Source organism: Lathamus discolor, chromosome 4 (genome assembly GCF_037157495.1).
Source record: "Lathamus discolor isolate bLatDis1 chromosome 4, bLatDis1.hap1, whole genome shotgun sequence".
Taxonomy (NCBI): Eukaryota; Metazoa; Chordata; class Aves; order Psittaciformes; family Psittacidae; genus Lathamus; species Lathamus discolor.
Genome location: NC_088887.1, coordinates 39197041 through 39223300, shown reverse-complemented (window position 1 = coordinate 39223300; position 26260 = coordinate 39197041). Strand labels below are relative to the sequence as shown.

The 26260-nt window shown below is 43.8% G+C and overlaps 1 protein-coding gene across 1 annotated transcript in view; it reads left to right on the top strand.

Annotated features, from left to right (window-relative positions):
- The first annotated feature begins 11487 nt into the window (after positions 1-11487).
- Positions 11488-26260, top strand: part of TSPAN7 (tetraspanin 7) — a 94629-nt gene continuing 79856 nt past the window's right edge. The window contains exon 1 of the mRNA XM_065677184.1: positions 11488-11621. Within this exon, the coding sequence (XP_065533256.1) occupies positions 11541-11621 (81 nt within the window). The 5' untranslated portion in view covers positions 11488-11540. The remainder of the gene's footprint in view (positions 11622-26260) is intronic.

Below are 26260 nucleotides of genomic sequence, written 5' to 3'. Positions count from 1 at the left end.
GTGACTACTTTTCTCAGTCTCTGTTCAGGTGAACTGTTCAGTAGGAATAAGGTGCACAAGAGGGACCTGCAGCTGGTCCTTCAATGAAGCAAATATTGCTGTAAGTCGACTCATCTCACCAAGAACTGTCTGGAGATGGTAACTCCTGAATAAGGAGCACCTGAATCAGGGCTTTTTTGGTTAGAGTGAAGTAGTAAGGACTCTGCATATTTTTGTGAGCTTTGGAAAATTTTAGAAGCATTTCTATTATTTTTGACTGTCTATAGTTGAATGTTAGTTAGCCCCAGGCTACCAACAGGGAAATGGCAGCACAGGACAGGAGCTGAGCCTGACACTCAAATTCAATACTTGAGAACCAGCTATCTAGCTTTTTCTAAGATTGCTGTGTGTCACTTCTCTAAGTTCTTAAAGCCTCTAGAGAGAAGTGCAAGGTGCCCTGGGATCTTTGTATGCAATGCATGAGTGTCCCTGCAGCAGTTTCTTGGAAAAGAGGGAGGAAGTATTTGATTGCTGCAGTGCTTCCTATAATCCAGTAACTGAATATCCATATGCAAAGGCATCTAGCCCACCCACAACTGCAGAAGTGTTGTGGGGATCTGCTCAACTCCACTAAGACACAATTGACACCACAGCATCCCAACCACCCTGCTTTAGAACGCCCTGCAGGAAAAAAAACAAACCTGGAGGAGCAACCTGCACCCTGGCCTCATCCCTCATTCCCTCAGAGGGAAACCTTGGGACCAGAAGTGATTCAGCAGAAGATGATGCAGTGCAGGATTTATTTCCTTGGCAGCGACCCCACTGCAGGTCCACTAACGCTGCTCTACAACACCTCTTTCATTGATAATGAGTAAAGCCAAAACCTTTACTCTCATGGAAAGGAGATACTAAACATGATTTTCAGTTTAAACAGGAGATACTAAACAAAAATCTTCAGCCAGTTTAGCATTCTTTTCTGAAGATAACATCCTAACATAGCAAGTAAGAATCATCCTTCATAACAGGAACACACACCTTCATTCTTTCAGCCATGCTAACCAGAGTCTCCATATTTCTCATGGTCTTAGAGTTGAATCCAACCCTCACCAGGTCAGGTCTTTGTGCCCTTTTCATGAAGAAGAGACAAGCTTTCAGACTACAAGCCTGATTCCTCAGTCCGTTGTACATATTTCATGCCACTAAATAACTGTAGTAAAATCTTTATTGTAAGCCAGTAAAAGCTATTTTGTGATAATGAGACATCAGGCTTTGTAGAACGTACCCAGAAATTAAACAAGTAAAACAGAGCAAACAGCTCTGGCCTATGAAGGTAATTTATATCCTGTTAACCAGGAAAAACAACCGTGCACAAGAGACATCTGGAAGTGAAAATTAACTAAAACCAGCCTAATGACATAAACAAGAGAAAAACACAGCCTCCAGATCTGTGTAGCTGAGCCTGATGGATATCACAAGCTAGACTGCTCAGAGGGTTTATTTTTAAAAGAACATAACAAATCAGGGAGAACATTTTCCATTTAAAGCTGTAAGTACTCGATTCAGAGATTTGTGAGGGCATAAAAGACACAAACACAAAGGAAAAAAATCAGCTGACAAAAGCTCTAGATGCACATTGGTCCCAGACCTAACTAAATAACAATAATTTGAGAATCACTTTTGTTGTCAAGATTCACAACTACTATTATTTACAATCTGGTTTATGACCACCACCTGCAGATCTAACCGAATTTAAAAAATACATACTCACATAGACACACATACATAGTTTGGAACAACTACTTGAAAAAAAATTAGTGTAGAATATGCATTTAAAAATGCCAATCAAACAAGTGAATTCTTCCCCTGTTGCAATATAGTCTTGCACCAAGGGCATTTGCTCCTGGGTAGTGAAGGAATTTCTGGGTTTGGTGTATTTCCTTTAAATGTGTGAGAAAGGCTGCTCATGCTCCTAAATGAAGAAAATCCGGCCACATTTTTCACCTCATTCCTGATCTTGAAACCACTTTACTATTCTCTTGCATATCTAGCTATGAAAACTTCATCCAAACTGCATTGGGCTCTGCCATCTGTTTGATTCCCCTGAAGATCTGGCCAGCGCAGTTTTATGATCTGCCTTCATATCCATAGTAGAGAATATTTTTATAAAGAGGACAAACACTACTGCCTAAAAAACTGGGGGGATGTTGGTTTATTTTTTATTTTCAATGCTGGCAAAAATATCTTTATAGAGCTTTTATTTGCTCATATCACCTCCAAAACCCACCAAGGCAAACATTTCCTAAAATAATGGCAAGCTAAGCAAAGCAGAAAGGATCAGGTTTTAGATTATATACCATTATATCTTATGCATCAGCAATATTGCTTGCCAAATTCAGAGTCCACAACATTTCTAAGCACAAATGTAATTTTCAAATCTGAGGCTAGGTTCGCAGTGCTGACAGATGAAAATGCTCTCTTTCTTTACTTAGAAGTTGACCAAATTTGACAGAAAAATCTTCAAGAGAAAATAAATGTAGAACTCTCGATTTTATTTGATACTATTTTACTGACTACAGCAGTGCTCTGAATGTCAGTAGTGTTGTCGAGGTGTTATCCATGTGCCTAAGTACAGTTTCCAGGAGGATCTGCTCCATGATCTCACTGGGCACTGTGGTGAGACTGACAGGTCTGTAGTTACCCAGATCTTCCTTTTTCCCCTTTTTAGAAATGGTTTTTTTTCCCCCCCTTTTCCAGTCAGTGGTAACTTCATCAGATTTCACAACTTCTCAAGTATAATATAGTGGCTTAGCCACTTCATCTGCCAGTTCCCTCAGGACTGCAGGTCCCATGGACTTGTACACCTTCATGATCCTTAGATGGTCTCAAACCTTTCTTTTTCAGTGAGCAGTTCTTCATTCTCCCAGTCCCTGCCTTTGCTTTCTGCTACCTGGGTGGTGTGGTTGGAGCTCTTGCCAGTGAAGACAGAGGCAAAAATGTTTTTTTGGAACCTCAGCCCTCTCCATGTCCTGAGTAACCAGGTCTCCTAGAGATGGCCCACATTTTCCCTTGTCTTCCTTTTATCACCAGTCTTCTTTTTCTGTTGCACTTAACATCCCTGGACAGATTTAATTCTATCAGAGCTTTAGCTTTCCTAACTTGATCCCTCGGCTGCCCAATTTCTCTGTGTTCCTCACAGGCTACCTGTCCTTGCTTCCACCCTTTGTAGATTTCCTTTCTGTGTTTGAGTTTGTCCAGGAGCTCCTTGTTCATCCACTCAAGCCTTCTTGACCCACCATCAGCTGCTCATACATCCCCAGGCAGAGCTCCATGTACTCCAGATGGTCATTGACATAAAGGGCGTCACCCCTTCCTTGTCTCCCCTGCCTATCCTTCCCAAAACACCTATATTCTTCCATTCCAACACTCCAGTCACAACAGCCATCTGTGTTGGTTTTGGCTGGGATAGAGTAAATTTTCTTCATAGTAGTTGGTATGGGGCTGTGTTTTCGATTTATGCTGAGAACAGTACCGATAATAAAAAGATGCTTTCATTATTGCTGAGTAGCACTTACACAGAGCCAAGGCCTTTTCTGTTTCTCACACCATTCCACCAGTGAGCAGGCTGGGGGTGCACAAGAAGTTGGGAGGTGACACAGCCAGAAGAGCTGACCCAACTGACACAAGGAATATCCTATACCATATAGGGCCATGTTCAGCATATAAAGCTGGGGGGAGAAGAATAAAATGGGGGATGCTCAGAACGATGGTGTTTGTCTTCCCAAGTAGCCCTTATGTATGATGGAGCCCTGCTTTCCTGGCTGTTGGGTACTTAGCTGCTGACTGGATCTAATTGACAATACCATCCCACCACATCTATGTGATGCCAATAAGTTCATAGCCCTCTAAGTCATCATTTTTATCCCTCATGCAACGTGTGTTTGCATAGAGGCATTTAAGTTGGGCCCCCAGTGAAGCTGAGTTGGTGGCTGGAGTAGCTGAAATTTCTTTGTGCTGCTCTTCAGGTGCTCTCCTGCTGACCTGCAATCCCTCTCCAGGCTCCAGGTGCTGGCATCAAACTGGTAGAAGGGGGATGGATTGAGGTTTCCCTCAGCCAGCAACTATAGTTTAAAGCCCTCTTCACCAGCTTGGCAAGCTTATGATTAACTGCTACAAAACATTATCAGCCTCAACTACAGATATTTTAAAAGGAAAGCCCTAGCACATCCTGTGTTAATTGAAAGGTCTGGTTGCAGCAGGCCCAGTGTGATGGGCCAGTGATGCAGGTAACCTCTGTGCCCTATGCGTCAGTGACAGTGGCACCAGGGTTTGCCTGCCATGTTCTGTGCTGGGGACAATGGCACACATGCAGTTCCTGCTTTTCTTGCCTAGATGCTTCTTACTGGTACTGTTATTGGTTCCACCTGCACAGTGGGCTGAGCAGGCAGCCAACACAGCAAGGGCACAGGAGAGACCATAAGGCAAAGATGAGTGCGGGTGATGATGTCCAAAAATGGTAAGAGAGAGGGGAAGTTGCCTATAAGCAGTAGCCACCTTGGGGGCAGCATATCAGAATGTGAAATGGAAGAGGAGCTCTCTTGGAGCTGACAGGAAAGGAAGTAGCTGTGCGTTATCCAGCAGTGCCCCATAAGGAGGAAGGGGAGAGCACAAAGCAAGACATCCTGGTGCCTTCCCTGTACATCTCCTTGCTATTCTGCTCTCAACTGCCTTTTCCTGGAGCTTGCCCTTTTGCTCCTGCTGCTTGAACATATGGTGCTTTCTTTCCAGTGCCAGGGAGACTTCGTGAACAAGCTGCGTATTCTTCTTGCATTTCTTGACCTGAGTCCATCTAGGTTGGATCATTTGGAGCACAGGCATGGGCATGGCTGCAACGTAGCTGTGGTGTAGCTTAGTCAGAAATCATGGGTAGAGAGCCCAGCTTAAAAGCACCTTCTGATAGGAGGGCAGCCATTCCCATCAAGGCTTCTCAAACACCTCTTTGACGCAAGACGTGATGCCTGCATCCGTTACCTAAGGTGACCCTGGGCCTAAGCAGCCAAGGCCCTAGGAAAGGTAGAAGAGCTCGCTAGGGGCCTGGCAGGCAGTGCTTGTTATGGCTGGGAAGACTGACATGGACTGAGTCCCTGACTGTTTGCTGCTCCTCCATATAGAGGAACAGACCTCCTCACACAGTGGCTTAGGAAATTGCAAGAAGGTGTCCTTAAAAATCAAGACTTCTGCCCAGACTGGCAGTGAGGTAGGCACAAGATGTGCTTTAAGTATCAGGCACATTTCTTTCATTGTTTTCAGATTTGTTGTCATTATACTTTACCTGTAATCGATTATTTTTAAATGTTATTGCTTTATACAGCTTAACTCTATTTGCCAAAATACGCTATTAAATTGTTGTTAAAATGGTAAAATTGTTGTTAAATAAGTTGTTAAACTGTTGTATAATTGTAAAATTGTCGTTAAAATATGCATTAAATTTCTATCACTAGCATGCTGTTGTAAAATATATGGCTGCTTTAAAAATAAGTCCTCTTGTATTTTGAAAGCATGAAGAGGAATCATTGTTTAAAGGAGGAGAAGGAAACATAGGCGCCACAGTCAAAACACTGGCTCAAAATTCATGCAGTGTACCTCAAAGTTCCTTTCACTGTATACATGGTTTCACTTTGCTCCTTGAGCAATGCTGCTGATCAAAGACCTCTTGGGCTGACCATGGCCTCTCTGGGCTCTTCATATCGTCTCTTGTGCTCCTCTGCACTGTATAAAGTAAGGGTTGTTCTAAGGGTCAGTTCTTTCATTCTCCCACTGGGAATCGGGTCCTGCCAGCTGCACCCTGCAGTTAGAATTAGCAGCTCCCTGATGTGACCCTCTTCCTACAGTGCTTCACCTTCTCCTATGCTGTTGTGTTACAGCAATGCAGTATCGCTTTCCATTGCAGTGAAAGCTCCACATGTTGACTTTCCTCAGCAGCACTCATGTTGGTCATAGTCCACCAACTGTCTCACATCTGAGCTCTTCCACACCTCTGTCCAGAAGATGAGGATATTCAGGATTCCCTTTCCGCTTAGATAGCTGCACAAGGCATAGGGTATGGTCTTTCTTCTTCTGGAACTAGGCCTGAAATGAATGTAAGGAAAAGCAAGCCTCTGGGAAAATGAGGGTTTTCCAAAACTGGGGGGAAAACCACTGTAAATCCAAGCAGTTATAACTGTTTGGAGTGGTATCTGCTCCAAACAAAGGATGTAAACACTGTTGCTCAAGGGCTCTTATAGCTGACACAAATAATCCAGTGTCTGCAGCTGGGGCAACAGACTAGGAGCACCCCAGGCTAGAGGTCTGTTAGGGTCCTCCCGCAGGTACCTATTAGTACAAGGTATGGGCCCGCGCAGATCCTTGCAGGTGGCCAGGGTGACTGGTCTCTTACCCTGGTGTTTTGATGGGCAGAAAATAATGCATATTAGGCAGGCAGTTTCATGTCAGTCAGGAAACTGCATCTGTCACATAAGTGGATAGCTGTACCTGCTTAACAGAAAAAAAAATGGAATTTTCTTGCTTGCCCCTACTTTTTATATGAACATTTAACAAACCTCTGATGACAACAGGTGTCTTCTGCCAGTGCTAAGGAATAGGCCAAGATCCATACCTCTGGCTGCATTTGCTTCAGGGCAGACTTAGGAGAAATGTAATGGAAATAAAATATGGCACAATCAAGAAAGAAAATGGAGGAAAAGGCAAACAGTATTGAACGCTGTGGTGGCCAAATTTCAAGGTGCAGCTTCACCATGCTTCTTGGCAGAAGCTAAATAACAGAAAACCATGGACAAGGCTGACCTCACAGATGCGTCTTAACCCCTCACATTGATCTTTCCAGAAGACGAAATTATCAAATTCCTCCCAAAGTAATTGTAAATTACCTACTGACCTTAAGAAAACATCCAGGTATTCCAGGGACATCAGAACAGAATCTGGCACTGCTATTCAGAGCTACAAAGAAAGAAAAGAAAAGAGATCCAGCAATGCTTCTCCTGAAATAATATAGATATGTTCTTTGTGTATTTTTCTGCTTTCTGACCTCGTTTCTTTTCCGGTTCCTCACCCCTTTCTCTGTAATTGCTGGTGATCTTATTTTTTCCTGTTCTGGTAGTTATTCTTAGTCAGAAATGCATTTCTGTTCCAGTCCCTTCAGAGAGTACACATTGCATAGCTTTGGAGTAATCAGGAAAGTCATCACAAGCCATCAGAAATGCCTGCCTACAAAACAGCTAGGAACTTCCCCTTTAAATCAAGGTATTTCCTGAGAAATAGAAAAAGTTACAAAAAGTATGTTTGTATCGATATTACTGATAAAAGACAGATATTAAATGCCTGCTCTGAAAGAAAACAGGATGAAGAATACCACACACTCCCTCCTGCTTCCACTTGGTTGATTGGCTTTTAGGACAAAATGAATCAAGAACTTCCTTGTCCCCATGGCAAGGAACAATCCAGGGGCAAAAGAAGATCACAATATGGCAGAGCCCTTTCATTATAATCTAATGATTATTATAAAGTAGCACTAAAACAAATATGGCAAGTGGACATACCTAGTTGCCATCCAGCTTCCAGGAGGACTGAGCGTAAACATTACCTCAGTTTTTCTAATCTGTACCAGTTTTGATCTTGTATCTGGTTAGTTTGTGTTGTTAGAAGTGTAAAGCTCACTACTTTTACCACTTTTTTCTCCTAAACCTTCTTCTTCTGATTCTTATTCCCTTGACATCTCTTTTTGGCCTAACATAAGAGCACACATATACTGAGCATAATTCATAAAGCATGCTGTGCTTTCCTATAAAGCATCCTAAGTCTTTCTTAAAAGGTCTAAGATATTTTCCTAGTATTACTACTTCTTCCTCTGTAAACACATAGTGCTTGCTTATCAGTTTGAGGTGGCACTATTCTCAATACTACAGAGTTATCCCACAAGCCCTTTTTCCTGAACTGCTGCTGAATATGTGTTTCATCCTAACTCATACTTGTTGCTGAACTAGTCAAACTGGTGCCTATATTTGCTCCCTTACGTCTGTGCTGCAGGAGACTGAGTCTTCTTCATCGGTTGTTGTAAATGGGCATATCTCAGTTGACTTTATCAGCACTACATCTGTCTCCTTACAGGGTTTCTTCTGACAAATCATTATCTGACATTGGCTGTGTACTCCCTGTGGCTCTCCTATATAAAGCCTGAGGCTTCCTTAGAAGACATACGTTGGGAGACAGAAGCAGGTGTAGATTAATAAGCCTGAACGCCCAATAAAGGTCAGCAGAGGTTTCAGCCTTTTCCTTCAATAGGACCACAGGGAATCTGTGGAAGGACAGAGTGAGCATGAAGAGAAGGAAGCACCACATTTCATTACACCTGCTATATAGAAGGATGTGAGGCCTTATCACACTTGATACAGTGGCTCTTTACATCTTTACACCCCTTTCCCCACAAAGTTTCCATTTAACCACCAAATAACCAATGTTAGCTTCAGGTAAGGATGGAAGTCATCATTTTCATTTTTTGTAATATGATGATCTCCTGCTGTGAGATAAAGGAGCTCCTTCTAGACTAATGCTCTCCAAACAGACTTAATAAGAAAGAGGATATTTCCTGTGCATTATGAAGAAAAAGGAGCTTGCTGGCACTGACTGTGAGAAGAATCCCCTGCAAACTGCTGGTGTTTTAAGGAAATATTTTTCAAATAACACAGCTAGGCAGAAATGTCCTGTTTTGAGTAACTACAAGAATGTTCTCTCTGCAGGGAGATGTGAAGAGCAATTATGTTCCCAACTTTGCAAACATGGATTACAGAACTGAAAATGTATTTTGCTTTAGAAAGACTTGCTTTGATTCTGTTCAAGAAATACTCGAAAATCTGCACTCCTAAACCTGCAAAAATACGATGATTTTAAAAGGTAAACGTGTTTCCAATGCACACATGAAGTCTAGCAATTGTTCAGCATTTTAAGCCTAAAATGTTTGATGGCTTGGTGCTCTTGTCATATTTTAATGGCATTTGCTGTAACCAGGCAAGATTTACATCCAGCTCCCTTCAGATATTCCCATTTTTAATCCAAAATTTGCACCTATGTCCAATGGAGTGTATACGCTTGACTGTATGTCAAAAAGCAACTCAGTGTTCCTCAGCAGGAGACTGTAGGTTTGAGTGGAGATAACATGGAGTCTCCGTTTTCCAATTCTCAAGACATAATCAGTTCTAGGCACTGACATTGCCAGAGGAACTGTGTTTCCTAATGTGAACTTTTCTTGCACCTCTCTTTTCTCTTTGGTTCCCTGGTGCAAGGCCCCTGATGCAAAACCCTCTGAGATTTAACAACATTGTAAAGGGAGGCTTTGTAGGCATATATACAGTTTAAATCCCCAGCACAGCCTTGTGAGACGACTCAGGGGCTGTATCTCAAATTGGGCATTACAAGATGGAGTTACCTCAAATCACATGCTAATGGCTAAAAATGTCTTTGTCAACATTAGTATCTACCAGAATAGCCACACGTGCTTCCTGTTGGTTGGATATTTAAATTCTGGTTGATACTACATTTCTTTTCATACTTTATTAAAACACCTGAAGGGGAGGGGAAGTAAAACCATTGCTACTGAAATAAATGGTTACTGTCCTGTTACTGGCCTGTGACAGCAGCATTTCTCTTTTCTACAGCTCATATGTGAGGGGCAGGAATGGAAGGCTCTCCTGCTCTTGCCTAGCTATTTTCTGTCAAATTCCTACTGTAACTTTTGTACAGTAGATATTTATAACTGCTGTTAGTGCCAACATCATTTTTTTGCAGTTACTGCACTTATTTACATTTTAATGGCCAAGTCAATAAAGATTTATATACCTGCCATCTGAATTTTCCACAAAAGTGGTGAATGCTTAAAAAACCCAGTATCTCCTACAGAATACTCTTCCTCCAAGCATCCTTTAAATGCCTTTATCGTTTTGGGAAACAGCGGGCTATCCATTCAAATAACCAGTTCTTACAGTTGTAAGCCAAACGCAGCAGAACCTTGCGGCAATCTTCATGACAAAACTTTTGCATATTACAAAAGCACTTGCTCAGGGACCATTTTTTCTCTTTGTGTTATTAAATGCTGTCCCTTGAATGGCAAAGCCTGGTTTATCACTTTGATATGTCTCAGCTGCACAAACTACATTGTTTCTGTAGCTTGAGGAGATAATTGACCTTGTTTCAATTTTAAGGCAGTAAAAGGTAGAGTTGGGAGCACTATATTATATAGGGGGGTGGTGCAGGGAGGAACACACTGTGCTCCAGTGTTTGCTCCTGTGCACACATAGCTTCCTCCAAAACATGAGCTACAGAAAGGAAACCCTGACGGCACTCCCTCCATGCCTGCCCCTGGTCTTGGCACAGCAGTTCAGGCTGCCAAGGTACATGTGCACACTCACCCTGGCCATGCTTTCCCTGAAGGCAGCCACCCCACAAGCCTCTTATCTCCACTGTGAGGAGGCTGGTGAGACCCACCTCTCTGCTGCCAGGGCTCCCAGGATCAGCTCCCTTTCTATTCCAAGACTAATACAGTTATTTCCCTGCTGTCCATCCTTCAATGGATTATGCGGTGGGCTGGTAGATGCAGTGGCAATAACAAGGAGCAGGCTGTCTCTGGAGCTCTGTGCTCTCGCCAAAGTGTGCTGCCATCAAGGCCAACCCGGGCCTTGCAGAAACAAGCCAGGTCTGTTCCAGATGAAGCTCAGAGGTCTCAAAGTCATACAGAAGTACAAGGTTTCTGACAACTTTAGGCTGGGGTTCAGTGCCCAGGTTAGTTTTAGGATAGAGCTCAGATTTGAGGCTGAGGCGAAGCCCAGGTTAGGAATCAGGCTCCAGCAGCATCCCAGCTTTGTGACCTGCTCCTGTAAGGTGACATCCATAAATCCTACTGCCTCAATGCAACCAGTAGGGCTGCCGAAGGGAAGTATGGCAGAGATGTGAACGGGGACCCTGGGCCTCCCAAATGGATTTGGTGTAGAGCTCTGTCTCTCAGACACAGCCTGGCTCACCCGTACGATCTGGCTGCAATCAAAGCGCTATTAAACCTGCGTTTCTCGCGCTTGCCGCTGTCTCCACAGCCTTGCAGCTTCAACACAAACACGGATTTTCACCATGACACTGAACGGCGTTTCCTCCCATACTGGCAACTCCCCATCCAGCTCCCACTCGCTGGGCAGCCCAAGGAACGCCTGCGAGCATCTCCACAAGAAATCGGGGCTGCTGGTGGGGGTGTGTTTCACTGCATCGCTCAGAACCTCAAGCCCTTCCGCACTCCCCGAACCACCCCGGCCACCCCCGGCCGCCCAGCGCTCCGCTCCCCTCACAGCGCCCCGCCAAATCCCCTCAGCGGCGCGCCGCGGGCAGCGCCCCCTGGCGGCGGGAGGCGCAGCGGGCCGAGCCCCGCGCTGAGCTCACCGCCCTCCGCCCGCCTCCCCCCGCCCCTCCTCCCTGTTCCCTCCCTCCTCCTCCTCCTCCCGCGCCCAGCCCGCAGCCGGGATCTCAGTATTATGGCATCGAGGAGAATGGAGACCAAACCCGTGATAACGTGTCTGAAAACCCTCCTCATCATCTACTCCTTCGTCTTCTGGGTGAGTGCGGCGCGGCGCGGCGCGGACACACATCCACCCCCCGACCCACCGACCCACCGGCAGGGCCTGGCACCCCCGGGGCGCGCTGCGGGGGGCTCCGCCGCGGTGGCACCGGTGTACTGTACGGGGACGTGGCTCTGATGAGGCCGGAATATGTATGTGTATACACGCACACATATATATGCACATACACACATACGGATAGAAATCAATTTTTCTGCCTCTTCTGGGGGCGAGCGAATACTCCCCGCGGGGGGAAAGTTGCGGGGGTCTCCCCGGCTGCCGCCGTGGTCGCCCTCCTCCCTGCCGCCTCCCAGGCCGGCCGCACCGGGAGCGCTGGTCCCCCGCATCCCCGTCCCGCCGCGGGGCCTCCCTCCCGGTCCCCCGAGGCTCGGCCCGGTCTCACCTGGGTGCTGGCTGCCGCCCGCTGTGCCCGCCGCGCGGCGTTTCGTAACCCGGCTCAGGCTCCCGTAACCCATGTTGATGACCCAGATGCATTAATTGAGTTGCAGCACTTGATGGAGGGGGAGCCGGGGGATTTTAGGAGACCCCCGAGGCTGGGGGATTCCGCGACGACCCGGTTCCGCCGCAGATCCCGGGTACGAGCAGCGTCTGGTGGCGGCGGTCTGCAGCCTGGAGAGCTTTTCGCGGTGCATGGTGACAGCAGCCGATAATGGCCCCACCGTGTACTGATAGAGACCGTCATCTGCACATCATCGATAAAATGCGCTGGAGCGGATTTGGCACTTCCTAGCAAGCGGCGCTGATTGTGCGTTACCGTTTTAATAGCTCGCCGTGGAAAGTGTCAGTGAAAGGGAGTTAACTCACGTTTTCATCACTCTGCTTAAAAATGCATTCTGAACACAGAATTGCTTATTCATGGCAATAATGTTTTACATCTTAACAGCGAACACAGGACTTTAACTGTTTCAACTGTAACTTCCTAAGCTTTTTCGTTTTAAACCAGCATAACCAAAAGTCATTTTGCTAATTCAGACTTACGGCAGTACCTCTGCGTTATCTACCCTCCCAACATTGAACATATCCCCCCTTCTTTTTTAACAATTTTGGTGGTAACTGCAGCAAATGTGTCTGATGACTGAAATGAATACGAAGCTGAAATCATCTGTTGGGATTTTTTGCTGTCAAGTAGATCCTTTACGCTAGTCTCGAGGTAGGTTGCTAGGTTTATACACTTACCACGATTCCAATATTTACCCTTTCCAGCCCTCTGTTCTTAAAGGATCTATAAGAAACCCCTCTTCTTCCTGTGATTGATGAACAACTGCAGGAGCTCTGGTGAATTCACACAATCTTTTCAAATGGCGTCTTTTTAGAAAGTGACCGCTGTATCCTCTGCAGCCTGACTAAACAGAGGACTTAAATCAGCATGCCCGTCGAGCTAGCACATTGCACGAACACTAATCTCATTAAAAAAGAGAGAATTGTATGTGGAGCCAAGCAGCTGGCTAAGGGCATCTGCGCTGTAGGTTGTCATGATGCCAGGCCAGGTTGACAGCTGGGACCTCATAGGGTAAATAACACAGCTGAGCTCCAGTCTGGGCGACAGTGATACATCTGCGCTGCCGGGATGCTCTACTGCAAATTCTTTTCCTCTGAACTGTCTGTCAGGCTCCCCTGCTTCCCAGTCTTCTCCAAGGGCATGGCCCACTTAATGTGGCTCTTCCAGTTACTTAACACCCGACAGCAGTTAGGGTGTTTGTCTGTCCTCTTCATTGAGCCTGGAAAAGGAGGAAGAAATGAATGTTTGGAGACAGAATCCTGCAACCATGAGCAAAAGAGAACAAATTTCTTTTAAATCATTCTTGCTGTTGCATCTAGTTTCCCAAGGTGCCAACCTAGGGAAGCTTAGGAAGATCTCATTAGGAGAACACAACAGAGAGCTTGGTAAAGGTCCAGAGTAGTGGACAGCAGACCCTACATCTTCATCAGGGGGTCTTCCTTTCAGCACAGAAGAACAGAATCTATTTTCCATTTTCAGTCCCTTTCTGAGCTTTGAATCAACCCATTTCGTATAAATTGGAGCAAGCTGCCCTGAGTAGAGTAGAAACATGGTGTGCCCTGGCCGTATCCTCATTTTCTTTATACAGGCAAGTTTGAGAGCTGAGGGATGCACAGAGTTGTCTCTTACTTCCTTTCCCCCCTTCCTCCCATTAATTTCTGAGGTACTGTTTGTACCCTCACAAGCTGCTGGCTCCGGAGTCACTGTAATTCAGATTGGGTCCCCATGAATCCTCAAAGCTGAAAATATAGGAAGGATTCAATAGGAGGAACTATTTAAAAAATCTATTACATGCACCCATCTGAATACCAGGAGGAAACCATGCCAGTGCCACAACTGGCTGGTTTGTAGAATTTTATTCTGATGGCTTCCCTATGTGTTTTGGGGACGTTGTAAGCTGATTTCTGAAGGAGAAAACCCTGCATTGCTCAGCTGCAGTTTGTACGGGTTTTTTTCTAGCTGTGGGGAAGGAGTTGCGGTATAACACAGGGAGGAAAGCCATCCTGTGACAGGGAGGTATGTGGCAGAAACCCTTCAGATATATCTGGCCAGGTGCTTATGGACTGTGATGTGAAGGGTCGGGAAGAAGATGCTTCTTTGAATCCAGTGGGCTGTTTTGAAACATCCAGAAGGACTTCTCTGTGTTTACACTGTTTATTGAAAAGATAAAAGAAGACAATACAGACTGTTTCTGTCATGACTGATTATTTGTCAGGGTTAAATATGAATTGCATTTGTATCAATGAGTGAGATGTATGTAGATGAAGGCTTTTAGTAGAAGCATTAAATGAGGCTCCACTGACTACATGAGAGCTGCAGGGTGGTAATGAAAAGACATGGTTCATTCAAATTTCATACTGCGTAGCTTGTTCTTTCCAAATGGGTTTTATTTAACGGTACTTGTTATTTTGATAGCTTCCTCTCCTCCCCTTCACCATGCTTCCTGGCTTCTTTACGTAAATGTATCAACATGGTAAAAAAATTCCATAAACTGAGATAACAAGCCTTTTATGTGCTCATATGTATTGTTATTCATAGTACACATTAAATGCCTAGGGTTACCACTTTTGGTCCTTAAGGGACATAGTAATAAAAATTCAACAGCCATTTTTTTCCTAATCAGAATTCTGTACTGAATGCATCTGGTTTGTAACTAGTAGATTAAAAAAGGCAATAAAAAGCACTGCTTGGCTGTTAGGTATTTTTATTTTTTTCCTTTTGGGCATCATAAATTGCTTGCATAGAAACTCGAGATATAATCTGTCTTGCTTTTAAGGGAAGATGAATTTTGGATTAGAATTCAAAGTGAATTTTTTGTAGAGGACTAAAACCTTTAAGCACCCCTCAGTATCTTACATTTACCTACTTCTTAAGTCAACCTATGTCTTAAAATGTATGTATACTTAACATTCCACTGTAGGCTTTAAAATACATTTTGTTATCACATTAACAGCCTATCTCAATGTGTTTTTAAGGATGCATGCACTGATCCTTAAAGTTATAGGGCTGCAGAAAGTGTGTTTCAACTTCCATGCGAAGCTTTGCCCCAAATAGGCACTGTAGCAAAGTGAGTAGCTTGTGATTTTAGGCACTGTGAGACACTTGGCTCTCAAATAAATTCTTTGTGTGTGCTGTGCTGCTGGTATGGGGTTTTTTTGCTGTTAATTAATGTAATAAAAGCATATGAGTAGAGTTTCCATTCAGATATATTTCAAAGGTGAGTTACTGATCTGAAGAATATCTTCTGACCAAGATCAATCTTTTGGATACTGAATTAGGTTCTTAGAACTTGGCTTGGTTTTTGGTATGTGATATAAACAGAACTAAGATAGCTATTTGCAAGAATAATAGTTTAGTTTTCCAAGGTTTTATCGCTTGGAAAATGGACCTGTGCATCCCGGTATGACCCCATGGAGGTGAGCAGGTGGCAGGAGAGCCATGGACTAGAGTGTGATGGTAGCGCCACTTGGTTGTGAGGCCTCAGCCAGCAGTTTTAAAACAGCTCAAAACTGCATGTTTCCACAGCACTGTTCTTCTTTCAGCTATTTTCTCTGGTGGCTGCATGAATGTGGCTGCATGGAGCGCCAGGTGGTCAGACGATGGTCCCATGAAGAACGACGGGCTCAGGCCCCCCTCTGGTCAGTAGGCATGGGCAGAGCTGGCGTCCAATTCGGAGGAGCGTCTCCCGCACCTCCCTCTTCTCTCAGGCTTCCTCAAGCAGGACGTCAGTGGTGGGGGACAGGCAGCTGCGTTGCTCAAGCTGCAGCCGTACGGCAGAGGTGGCATTCGCCCACCATTTCAGGAGCTCACAAAGCCATTTTCTGGGAAATGCCTGAGACAAAGAGCAGTCGCAGTGGCCCGCTCTGTAACAGAAATTTATGGCTGAACTGCTGACCCATCTTCACATGCAGCCGTTTGAGCCGTGCATTTTAATATGGGATTCAATTTGCGTGTCCCTTTGAGTTACTGGTGGCATTAGTCATCTTCATTATGGATGTCCAGCTGGGTTGCTGAAATTACCGATTTTCTCCCCAGAACTTCTTTCCAGGGCTTCTGCACTGGTTTCAGCATATATCTGGTCTTTTTAATACCTTTTGCCATGCTTATGTTTTTTCTGTTATTTTTCTTAAATATCTGATAGCAGATGGTTTTAAAGGAAGTATTTTGGAAATGGTTTAGCTCTCCCATGTGGCTTAGATTGCTTAATATTTTGGTAGTTCCATTGACTGCAAAGTCATCATTGCTATATTTTTAGAAATAAGTTTTACCATTTGCACATAGTTACCTGGAATCCAGAAATATTACACTCTCAAAAATGCACAATATCCTCATTATGCTGGATTTGGAGTGCTCCGTTGTTTAGGCGCAAACTTCATGCAGTTGCCTCCTTAAGTCAGTTGTTTTCTGTTCTGTTTTTCGTAATGACATACAAGGAAGATTAAAGATAACTGTGTTTTCTTGTGAGCGTAGCCCCAGGTGAATTCTGTTGGGTAATAAATAACTGGATTAAAAGGAAAAAAAAAAAAAAAGGCTAGATGGTGTTTAAAAACACAGCTCCTGATTAAGCTTTCCCTGTTGGGGTACTTACCCAACTTGGCTTACTTCTGTGGGTTTTTTTGTCTCAGCTGTGATATAAACCCGCTTAATGACAGTCCTGATAGCGGAGAGCCATGCCACCGTGCCAGCTCTGCTAAGTGCAAGTAAAGCGAGAAGGTGAAGCTGTGATTTTCCTATACTGTGAAAAATCTTCACTATGAGGGTGCTGAGGCCCTGGCACAGGCTGCCCAGAGAAGCTGTGGCTGCCCCACCCCTGGCAGTGTTCAAGGCCAGGTTGGACGGGGCTTTGAGCAACTTGCTCTAGTGGAAGGTTTCCCTGCCCATGGCAGGGTTTGGAACTAGGTGAGCCTGAAGGTCCCTTCCAAACCAAACCATCCTGTGATTCTGTGATATAAAGCAATAATTTACGTTGCTGTTGAGCCTTCTTTTCTTGCTGTTTGCGTAACTATGCCTACATCTTGACAAGGTACTTGCTACACCTTGACCTTGGAATTTGTATCTAGAAAGTTCTCTAGTTTGGGGATGGTAGTTTTTTCACTTTAACAGATCACTTTGGACTGGTGAAGAGGGATAGTAGATGACTTGAAGTTATGTTTGGGAAGACGTAGGATGCATTTATAAACAAGCAGTGGCAGAAGTCCTTGCTTTTTCATGAGTGATGGGATAGGGCTGTGGAAGAGTACTGAGGTATGTGCAGGAAACACTGGTGGTTCAGCATTCACTCCTGCTCTAAGCAGCCAGTTGCGTGGCCTAAACAGTGTAGCTACAAATTCTAGGGAAGGGTTAGTACTTTTCTGTGGGAAAGGCAGTAAAGCCCTTTTTCTTGGCTGATGGTTCGTGCCAGCCTTGCTTGTCAAGGAAATGGAGGCAATTATTGTAGGCAAACCAAGGGAATTTAAAGAGGCTCCAAGAATCTGATTTTATCTCTGATTATGTGACTTGTTATCAATTCCCTGTGCCGTCAGGGTGGTAGATTAGACTGCCTGGTACCAATAGCTATCTCCATCTCTGGATTTTTCTCATCATTTCTTTGGATGTTGCAACTGTCCTACAAATTTATGTGCCAGTGAGTTTATAGATGAATATCCAGAAAGGTTCTTTGTGCATGTGAGCTTGCAGAAACATCTGCAATCTTTCTCATCCTTTTAAGGTGCAGTGATACTTGTTACAGAGATGCTAGCTTTAAACTGTAATACCGAGTCTGTTCTACATCCAGCAAATTTGTGGATGAAAATCCTTTTGAACTCAATGTCTTCCAAACCTAGGTGGCTGAATCTTTAGGATAAAATACAAGACTCCAAAGGTGACTACAGGGAGGAGATGACAGTTACTCTAATGCCGGTTTTATTTGTGTGATATTATTTCTTTCAGCTCATCGCTGTTAATTAGCATTTAATCATCTATTGGAGAATAGATCATTCACGTCAGTAGAGCAGGCCTCTTTCCATCTTAGATCTCTTTCACCGTGGTAGGCAGATGGCTTACATGTGCTGTCTTTATAACAGTTCTGGGTTATGAAAGGGAAGCATTTAAATTTCTCTTGTACTAGAGGGACTAGAAGCATGGCATGCTCATGTCTTACAGGATTAATGTTATTTCATAGCTGAGCTGGTTCTTTGAGCTCTGGGAGTAGGCCACGGGATTTTTAGAAGTGTAATAAAAGAATGGGAGCGATGCTGTTAATTTTGCTGTAATTTCCATGTGGTGCTTTGCAAGATGTTTTCCAGATGTTCTTTTTTCATCTGTAAGATTCTGGGGACAGTGCTAAAATCCTTCAGAGAAGGAGGCAGCCCTCCTTCCCTCTCCATTTCTCACTTTTCCCATCTCTGGGAATTGCTCTGCCAAGTTCAGGTGGTGGCTGGTTACTGTGCAGTGCCCAAGGAGACCCCCTTCTGGAGACCAGGCTGGATGCACCAGGAGGCAGCAGGACCCTGCAGAGCTTCCTGGGCTGGGTAGAAGGCTGAAATTGTGTCTTGTGGACATTTATTTCTCAGAGTTATTTGCAGTGAACTTTGAGAAAGGGTTCGGTTTGGTTTGGGCTGTATGAGGATTTGGATGGATCATGTTGCAATATTCTTTTTAAGTTTTTTAGCAGCTTTTCAAAGAGTTTATTTGCTAGGATAATGTGATGGTGTTAATAATGAGGTAGTGGACTTAATCTGCAAGTCTGTGGGTCTTGAGGCTAGACCTAAGGAAAAGGTTGGCGTACTTATATGATGCAGCAGAGAAGAAGGAGAGAAGAGGAAAGGATTACATCCTATAAATATCATAGGAACAAGAGTACTTACATTTCCCTAAAACTGGGAAGTGATAGAAGCCCTGCTGTATGGCCCTTACAACCACTGAGTGCCTTAATGCCTTCAGATTGAGATGAGTGGCTCAGGTCTGCAGATACCACAGGACTGAAATTATCAATGAAACCAACAAGATCTTCAGAGTTTTGTTCCTGACCAGGTTACAGGTACTGCTTCAGAGAATACAGCATGTGGGAACAAAAAATTACACTGACCACCACCAGCAAAGTACATTTACAACTCACCCACAAGAAATTTCTAGCCCACAAGGAATTATTCGTATTGCAAGGACCTAAATACATTCTGTGCAACTGAAGTTCCAGCTAGACCAGCCTGATTTCATCCTTTGGTAAGTTTTAAAAGCATTTATCTTTAGAATGGAGTTTCCAGTGGGTTGGCCTCCATCTGGCAACAACTTTGAAGTGTTTAGAATAAATTACTTAGCATTTTTGGCAACAGAATGTGAAAAAGTGCTCATTTTATATGTTTCTAAAAATAAATAGGAGCTATATCAAAATCTGAAGTTTTGGTAGTTTTCCTAGGGATGGAAACTGTCAGCGATTTGGGAAATCCTAAAAAAATGGAGTTTTCAAAGAAACAAGAATTTCCTGAATATGCCAGGTAACGTCAACGCTCTTTTTTTTGTAGGTAGACTTGAAACTTAGGTCAGTTTATGGCATCATGGGTTGTGTCGTGGCTTATGTTGAATCAGTCCAATTAGGCAGAACCAAGGCTTGCCCTTCTGGAGATCTGTGAAGTGTGTTGGCTTCAAAGTCATATCTGGGGCTTGTGGCCCAACCAGAGTTGAAAGCCTGTAACAGAGGTGGGGAACCTTGGGTCTGGGGCCCATGCGGTCTGCAAGGATGTATGCCTAGACTGGGCTTTTTATCCATGTTATAAGATAATGCAAAGGTGAGTGACTGCCTGAGGCTCTCCAAATGCTCTGCTCTGATCTCACCAAAGAAAACGTGAAGGACATTATATACAGTTTATAGAAGTGCATGCGGATTAATTCCAAAAGCTATCTGAGGTGGAGGATTGCTGCAAATCTCCTCTGGTGAAGGGAAGGGGGGAAGATAACATTATTTCTATTGTGCTTCCTAATAGTCTGCTGGCCAAAGAATTTTCATTACAACTTGCAGTTGCCACCACTGTGTCAAAGGACAATCAAAACACCAGAAACCTATCAGGAAAGCTGTGGCTTTTATTCTTGTAAGAGTAGGTTAAGATAAAGGAGAAGATACTTTCCAGGTATGTATTAAGAGAAGAAAGGATGGAAACTCAATCCTCCGCTATACGGTACACTTCAATAGTGCTTAACATCTGACTGGCTTTAATAAGGCTTGTAATGATAACATAGTTAAGTGCATGTCACTTCTGTTTCCCCATGAAAACAAAGAGGAAACAAAAATACAGATAGGTTGGTTACCCGCAGTGCTTCAATATTGATGGCTGCATCTCATCGTTGGGATCATTTTTACTGCTGCAGCTCCCCTCTGCTGGATGTAGGATGTGCGCACTGATTGCAGACAGAGCATGATTCAAATTGCCTGCAAATTAATGTTTTATAGGAAACCAGCAGCTGATATTATTGCATGTTTAGAGACTTTTTTCTTTTTTAACTTCCTCTTGGTTTCCAGGTCATTGATACTATGTTAGAAATTATTTTTTGTACATCGGCATCTTTGTGTCAGTCGAAGCAGGCCCAGATTGCAGTTGCTAGTTGATACTGAGATCAGTGTATGCATTATCTGGGACTGAGTTTCTCTTTCCAGTAGACTGCTGAGTTAAATTATGCCGGTCAAATGGCCTAGAGGCTTAAATTAATTTCTCTTGTCCCAGAGCAACTTGCAGGCTATCTATGCATCACCTGTGGACTTTAGGGGTCTTTTTGTATTCAAGCACACTTTAAAACGTCCTGAAGAAAGGGCCAGGACCTCAAGATGTCAGGGAGCTGGCTGTCAGGAGTATTTCCGTGTTCCTTCCTGGAACACACAAGTCATGCCCTAGTGTATTCCTTGCCGTCTGTTCTCATAAAACAGGGGATGGTGCGAAGGGATGGAGTCAGGACTTACTAATGGGAGGTCAGACCTTTCAGACATCAAAGATAAACTAGTTCACGAGGATGGCGTTATGGTTTTATTTTTGTCATGGCAGGTAGGATTGGGGAAGTATACAGCCTTTCTAGGAGGCAGCAAGACCTTGCTGTATTTACTATGTGCAGGATCTTTGTGCAGCTTTCAGAGTGCTTGTGCAGAACTCTCACTGTCAGGATGGGGCAACTTTTGTCTTTGCCCATGGCCTTGTAGGCAACTACTTTCTTTCTTAATTTATGGAAGATTACTCTTTTTTTAGATTCTTCCCCTTTGGTCTCCCTGCTTCAAAGCAGTGTTTTTGCTGAGCATCATTCCAGCATGGAGAAATTGGATGGGGCTTTGGGCTACCTGGTCTAATGGAGAGTGTTCCTGCCCATGCAGGGGGGTTTGAACTAGATGATCTTTAAGCTTCCTTACAACCCAACCCATTGTATGGTTCTATGAAAAGGCCACCCAGTGCCTTCTGTCCACTCATGGTCCTGAGCTCACCTACTCTTGGCCATGTTTACCAGCACACTCACTGGAAAGGCATGCCAAACAGGACCACTGGTCCTTGCTCCATCCAAGGTGGACCCTGCCATAGCCAGGGATCAGCCCTGGGGCAGCCGTGGGGTGGGCTGTCCCATGGAGCTCACCAGGCCATGAAATTACAAGCTGCAGGAGATGTGCTGGACCAAGCAATGTGGTAAATAAACCAAGTGTTTCATACAGCAGTTGCATTATTTTCAACTGAAACCAGAAACAAAAATAAAACCTCCCACTTCCAGGAGGGTTGTGTTTTGTAAGTAACAGCTAGTTGCTTTCTGATGTGAAAGATGGTTGTACTTAAAATAGGTAGCTCTGTGGGAGAGAGAATTTTCAGCTAGTGAAATTGTTCAGAACAATATGGAAAAGTTGCCTCAGTTTCTGTGAGCTGGCAAGACACACATGTGATACTTATGCAGAGAAACAGAGAAACACAAAACAAACCCGGTCCCTGTAGGGAAACCTGAGCATGCTGCACCATAGCTATTTTTTAACAGAAGTATCAGATTTAAAGTGTTCCCTTCCCCCTCACTTGCTGGCCTTAGAGTGCCAGGGGACCAGACAGGATTAATCCCTGTACCCTGAAGAATATCCAGTATTAAAAGCAAGGAGCCGGGCTATTTCGTACAGCAGAGCAGTCTCTGCAAGATGAAGGATATAACTGAGCCCCAACCACTTAGTTGATTTATTCTTTTAATTTCATGAGGTGCTTGGCTTTGCAGTTTCATGTTGCTGTTAGACCAAAATGACTTCCTACTTTTTCCAGCACCATCAAATATGTAAAGTACATAAGATGGCAGAACTCTAAATCTGAAGGATATCAAGAAGAATTTCATGCTAAGTCTTTGCTCTTAGGCAATCAATCATGTATAATGATATAAAAATGAGAGCCACCTCATCAGTGAGGAACATTTAACCAGTTTTTCTTCTAGTACCATTCACCAGCTGATCAGTTGTGCACCCAAGTCCAAGTCTATGTGGCAGTAACATTAGCCTTTGGAAAGCATATTTTCTCTATATCATATGTTAGTGCTATACTGGTAAGCAAAACGATATGACATAAAAAGACATTTTAAAATTAATTAAATCAGCTGAGGTTGATGAGTACATATGGGTGGACTGAGTTTGTTCTGCTTAAAATCAGTGGGAATTATAGATGACCAGACTGTTTTATGCAGTCAGCTCATTGTTTTTTAAACTCACCTGTGCTTAATATTCAGGTTCAGTGAAACAGAAGGTTGTTCTGTTTCGGAACCCACAGAATTCTCATAGAGTTGTGATTGAGAAGGTCTGTCACTCTTTCGTGTTCTGGATATCTCAGAAGGATAAACCTTTTTTCCCTTCCTCTGTCAAGACAAAACTTGTTAGGTTCTGCCTCCTATCTCTATGCTTGCTTTTGTTGCCCCTCTGATTTCGCAGCACGTCATTTCACAAGAAGATGGCTGCTCCTCCATGGTGGTGGTTCCACTGCCCCAAACGAGGTAGAATTACCATTAAAATTTTGCAGCTTCTATGAACACAAAGCCTAAACTGAAGAACATGAGAGCAAAAGACCCTCTCTGTAGATGTGTTTATGAGGTAGTGTGCTGTGGGATCACACGTGGGTCAGCTGGTGGATGAATGAATGCTGAGTATTATGGCCAGAATCAGAAGGCATGGCAGCGTGCACGTTGTTTGGATTAAATTCAGGAAAAAATGGGGCCTGGCTGTTTCCTGTATGTTAATATGCTGGGGTTTTTACAACATTGATGGTTGTGTATTGTGTTTTTTCTGTTCTTCAAATGCTGTTGTCCTTAAGAAGCATTGTGTAAATACTCGTGGGAAAACAAAATGTTTGGATTTATTTAACAGTGATAGTCCTTCAGAAGTAATAGTTGTCATGCCCATTTTATAGACAGACACAGATGTAAGTCAAGCAGTATGTCTGAGGAACAGCTGGGTCAAATTTGGCACAGCTGTCAATCAGTTATTTTAAGTCCCTGACTGTAATAACTGCTACATTGTAGCACTTACATTGACATCTTACTTCAATTGCAGAAGCAGCAAGCTGAAATAAAAATTGCATTTTACCTGCTGTTGAGGTAGCTTGTAGAGTATGGGAGTATTTCTGTGAAGTCTAATGAATACTGATGTTGGAAGGAGCAGCTGGCTTTATCTGAACCATGAACTTAGTAGACCATCATGTTCTTTATTCTGAAGCTGCATGCACAATGCACTGGGAAAAGCATTTCAGGTTGCCCAGTATCTTGCAAGAGGGATCAGAGTTACTGGTGCATGGCAGCAGGCCCCCAGGTGAGTGGGCTTCCGCAGCTGGGAATGATCCAAGCAACTTTCCTGACTTCATAGATCAGGCAAGCCCTTTTGTGGGGGGAAAAAAATCCCAAATCCCCTCATGCAGAGTATAAGAGGAGATAGGTTTTCTTCAAGGAAGTGCGCATTTCTGCAGGTGGATATCCACCTCTGTATTGAAAGATCATTTGGCTTGGGAGCAAGCATATTGGCCCCAAAGGAGGGAAAGTCAATCTGCCTGCTTAAGAATGTCCTCCTCATCCTCTTCGTGCTAAGTGTCAGTGATTTGTTGTCTCCATAGTATCTACCAAACGTGGCAGGCAAGATCAAGTTTAAATGCTGACTTCCAGAACAAGCCACTTTTCTTACTTTTACTGTGCTTTGTCGTATGGAGAAAGATTTTGCTAACATGGAGCTCTGTTTAAAGACTAATATGCAGAATTTTGTGATTAGTGGATTCTGCCACATTTTCTAAGTGAGGTTGTCAATTGATCGTAGCAATTAGACTGACCTCTTAGCTAAAGAAGGATTTCTCTCTCATTTTTTCGTGCAGTGGATGCTATGACAGCTGCAAAGAGTTATTAGCAGTTTTCTTTGCTACATTTTAATTGGACAGCTGCAAAGTACAGTCTATGTGGGGATGGCAGCTCTCAGAAGTCTGCTTTAGCGCAGGAAAAGTACACTAACATCTACCAGGGTGAGATTGAGTTGTGCTGGAAAGAACGGAGTGGGCTTCCCAAGCTGCCATTTAAGGCTAGAACAAGTTGTGAGGATTTCAAGTCACTTAATAGGGGAAGCATCTAGTTTGGGGACTTCTTCAAGAAGAAGGGGGTTTGTTCATGCTGAGAGCCCATAGTGTAGGTCTTTGCTTTCTATACACACCCCAGTGAGGCCCTTCTGGAAGACGTTAATGCTGGCTGCCCTTGTTTTTGTGTCAGTTAAATTAAGGGTTTTTACTAGCTGTAGATTAAGCTGGTGTTTGGTGGGTGTAGGTGGGGACAGCTCATGGGGAAGGAAGTGACCGTTCACCAGCATCTTGAGTCTGAGTGGCTTTAGGTGAATGGCAGACTGGTTTTCTTCTAATGGTCCCTGTGCAGTTTTATCCTAACATCTCTTGCAATGGCTATTAGTCAGCTGATCAGGCTGCGAGCAGAGCAGAGTAATTTAGAGTAGTCACCGTTTTGTTCTTATCCTCTTGTATGGTCTGATGAACAAGAGGGGAAAGGGCTCATCAGGGACTCAGCAAAATGTCATTAATTTCTCTGCCATTCCTGGGCTTTGCTACCTCAATAAAAGAGAATTTTCAGGTAAGCTACAGCATGATTTCTGTTTCCCACTTCTCCTTCTCCATATGTGGTATCACGCAGAGACAGAGACTGGCCTGTGTGGCTCAGCTCATGTGTCGGTATCCTTTATCACCTTATGTGGCACCGTTTAAATTACACTTTTCAAATGGTAAATTGCAAGTTCCTTAGGAAAGACTCCTTAATGCCATTTTTGCTGGCAGTTCATTTCATCCTTTTAGTGTAAGTAGTATCAGTCTAGTAGCTAGTGGGGCCTGCTAAGAAGTAACAGATTGCCCATGCTAGCTAGGATAGGAAGGATCATAGGGGTAGGAGCCAGTGTTATCTACGTATGTGTTTTGGATTGCTTTGTGAGTATTTCCCAGGAGGGAGCACAGCTGGCACTGGCATTGTGGAATCCTGATTTTTGGCATTCTTTATTCCAAGTCTTGGCATACTTGAAAATTAACATATGTGGTTCATGTTGGGATATATCAATGATAGTGAAATTATACGTCTTCTTGGATAAAATTGCAGTGCTTGCTGTTTTTCTCCCCTTTTTTGACTTATCCTGTAATCAAAAGCACTGTGTGAGAAAGTACACAGAAGACAGCAGCCCTTCCATGGTATAATCTTGCTTCCATTTACACTTTACGACAGGATAGCTTTAAAATGTAGTAACTAATGCAAAACTGAAGAAGGAAAATCAGAATTAGTTGTAGACATTTCAGACCAGTTTTTACCTGCTAGCTTTGCTCCTGCACTAAGATGTTTAGGTACCTTGATGGGCAGAAGGCTGAAGAGTATACATCAGAAAATGGCTGCTTTGCAGAGTTCCTCTTCTGGAGCCATCTCTTGTTAATGCTGGGCTGGCAGCATCCTCTACCCTGCCTTGGTATTCATCTGTAGCAATAGGCACATCTCTAAGAGGGAGGGAAAAAGTGTGGATGAAGAAAGCTGTGATCTTAAACATAGTCTGTGGAGGTAAATCGTTGATTCTGGTAAGGCGGCTAAGGCTTAGGCACAACCACTGAAGTTAGAGCTTGCTTTGTGTACTGCATTATGTTAGTTG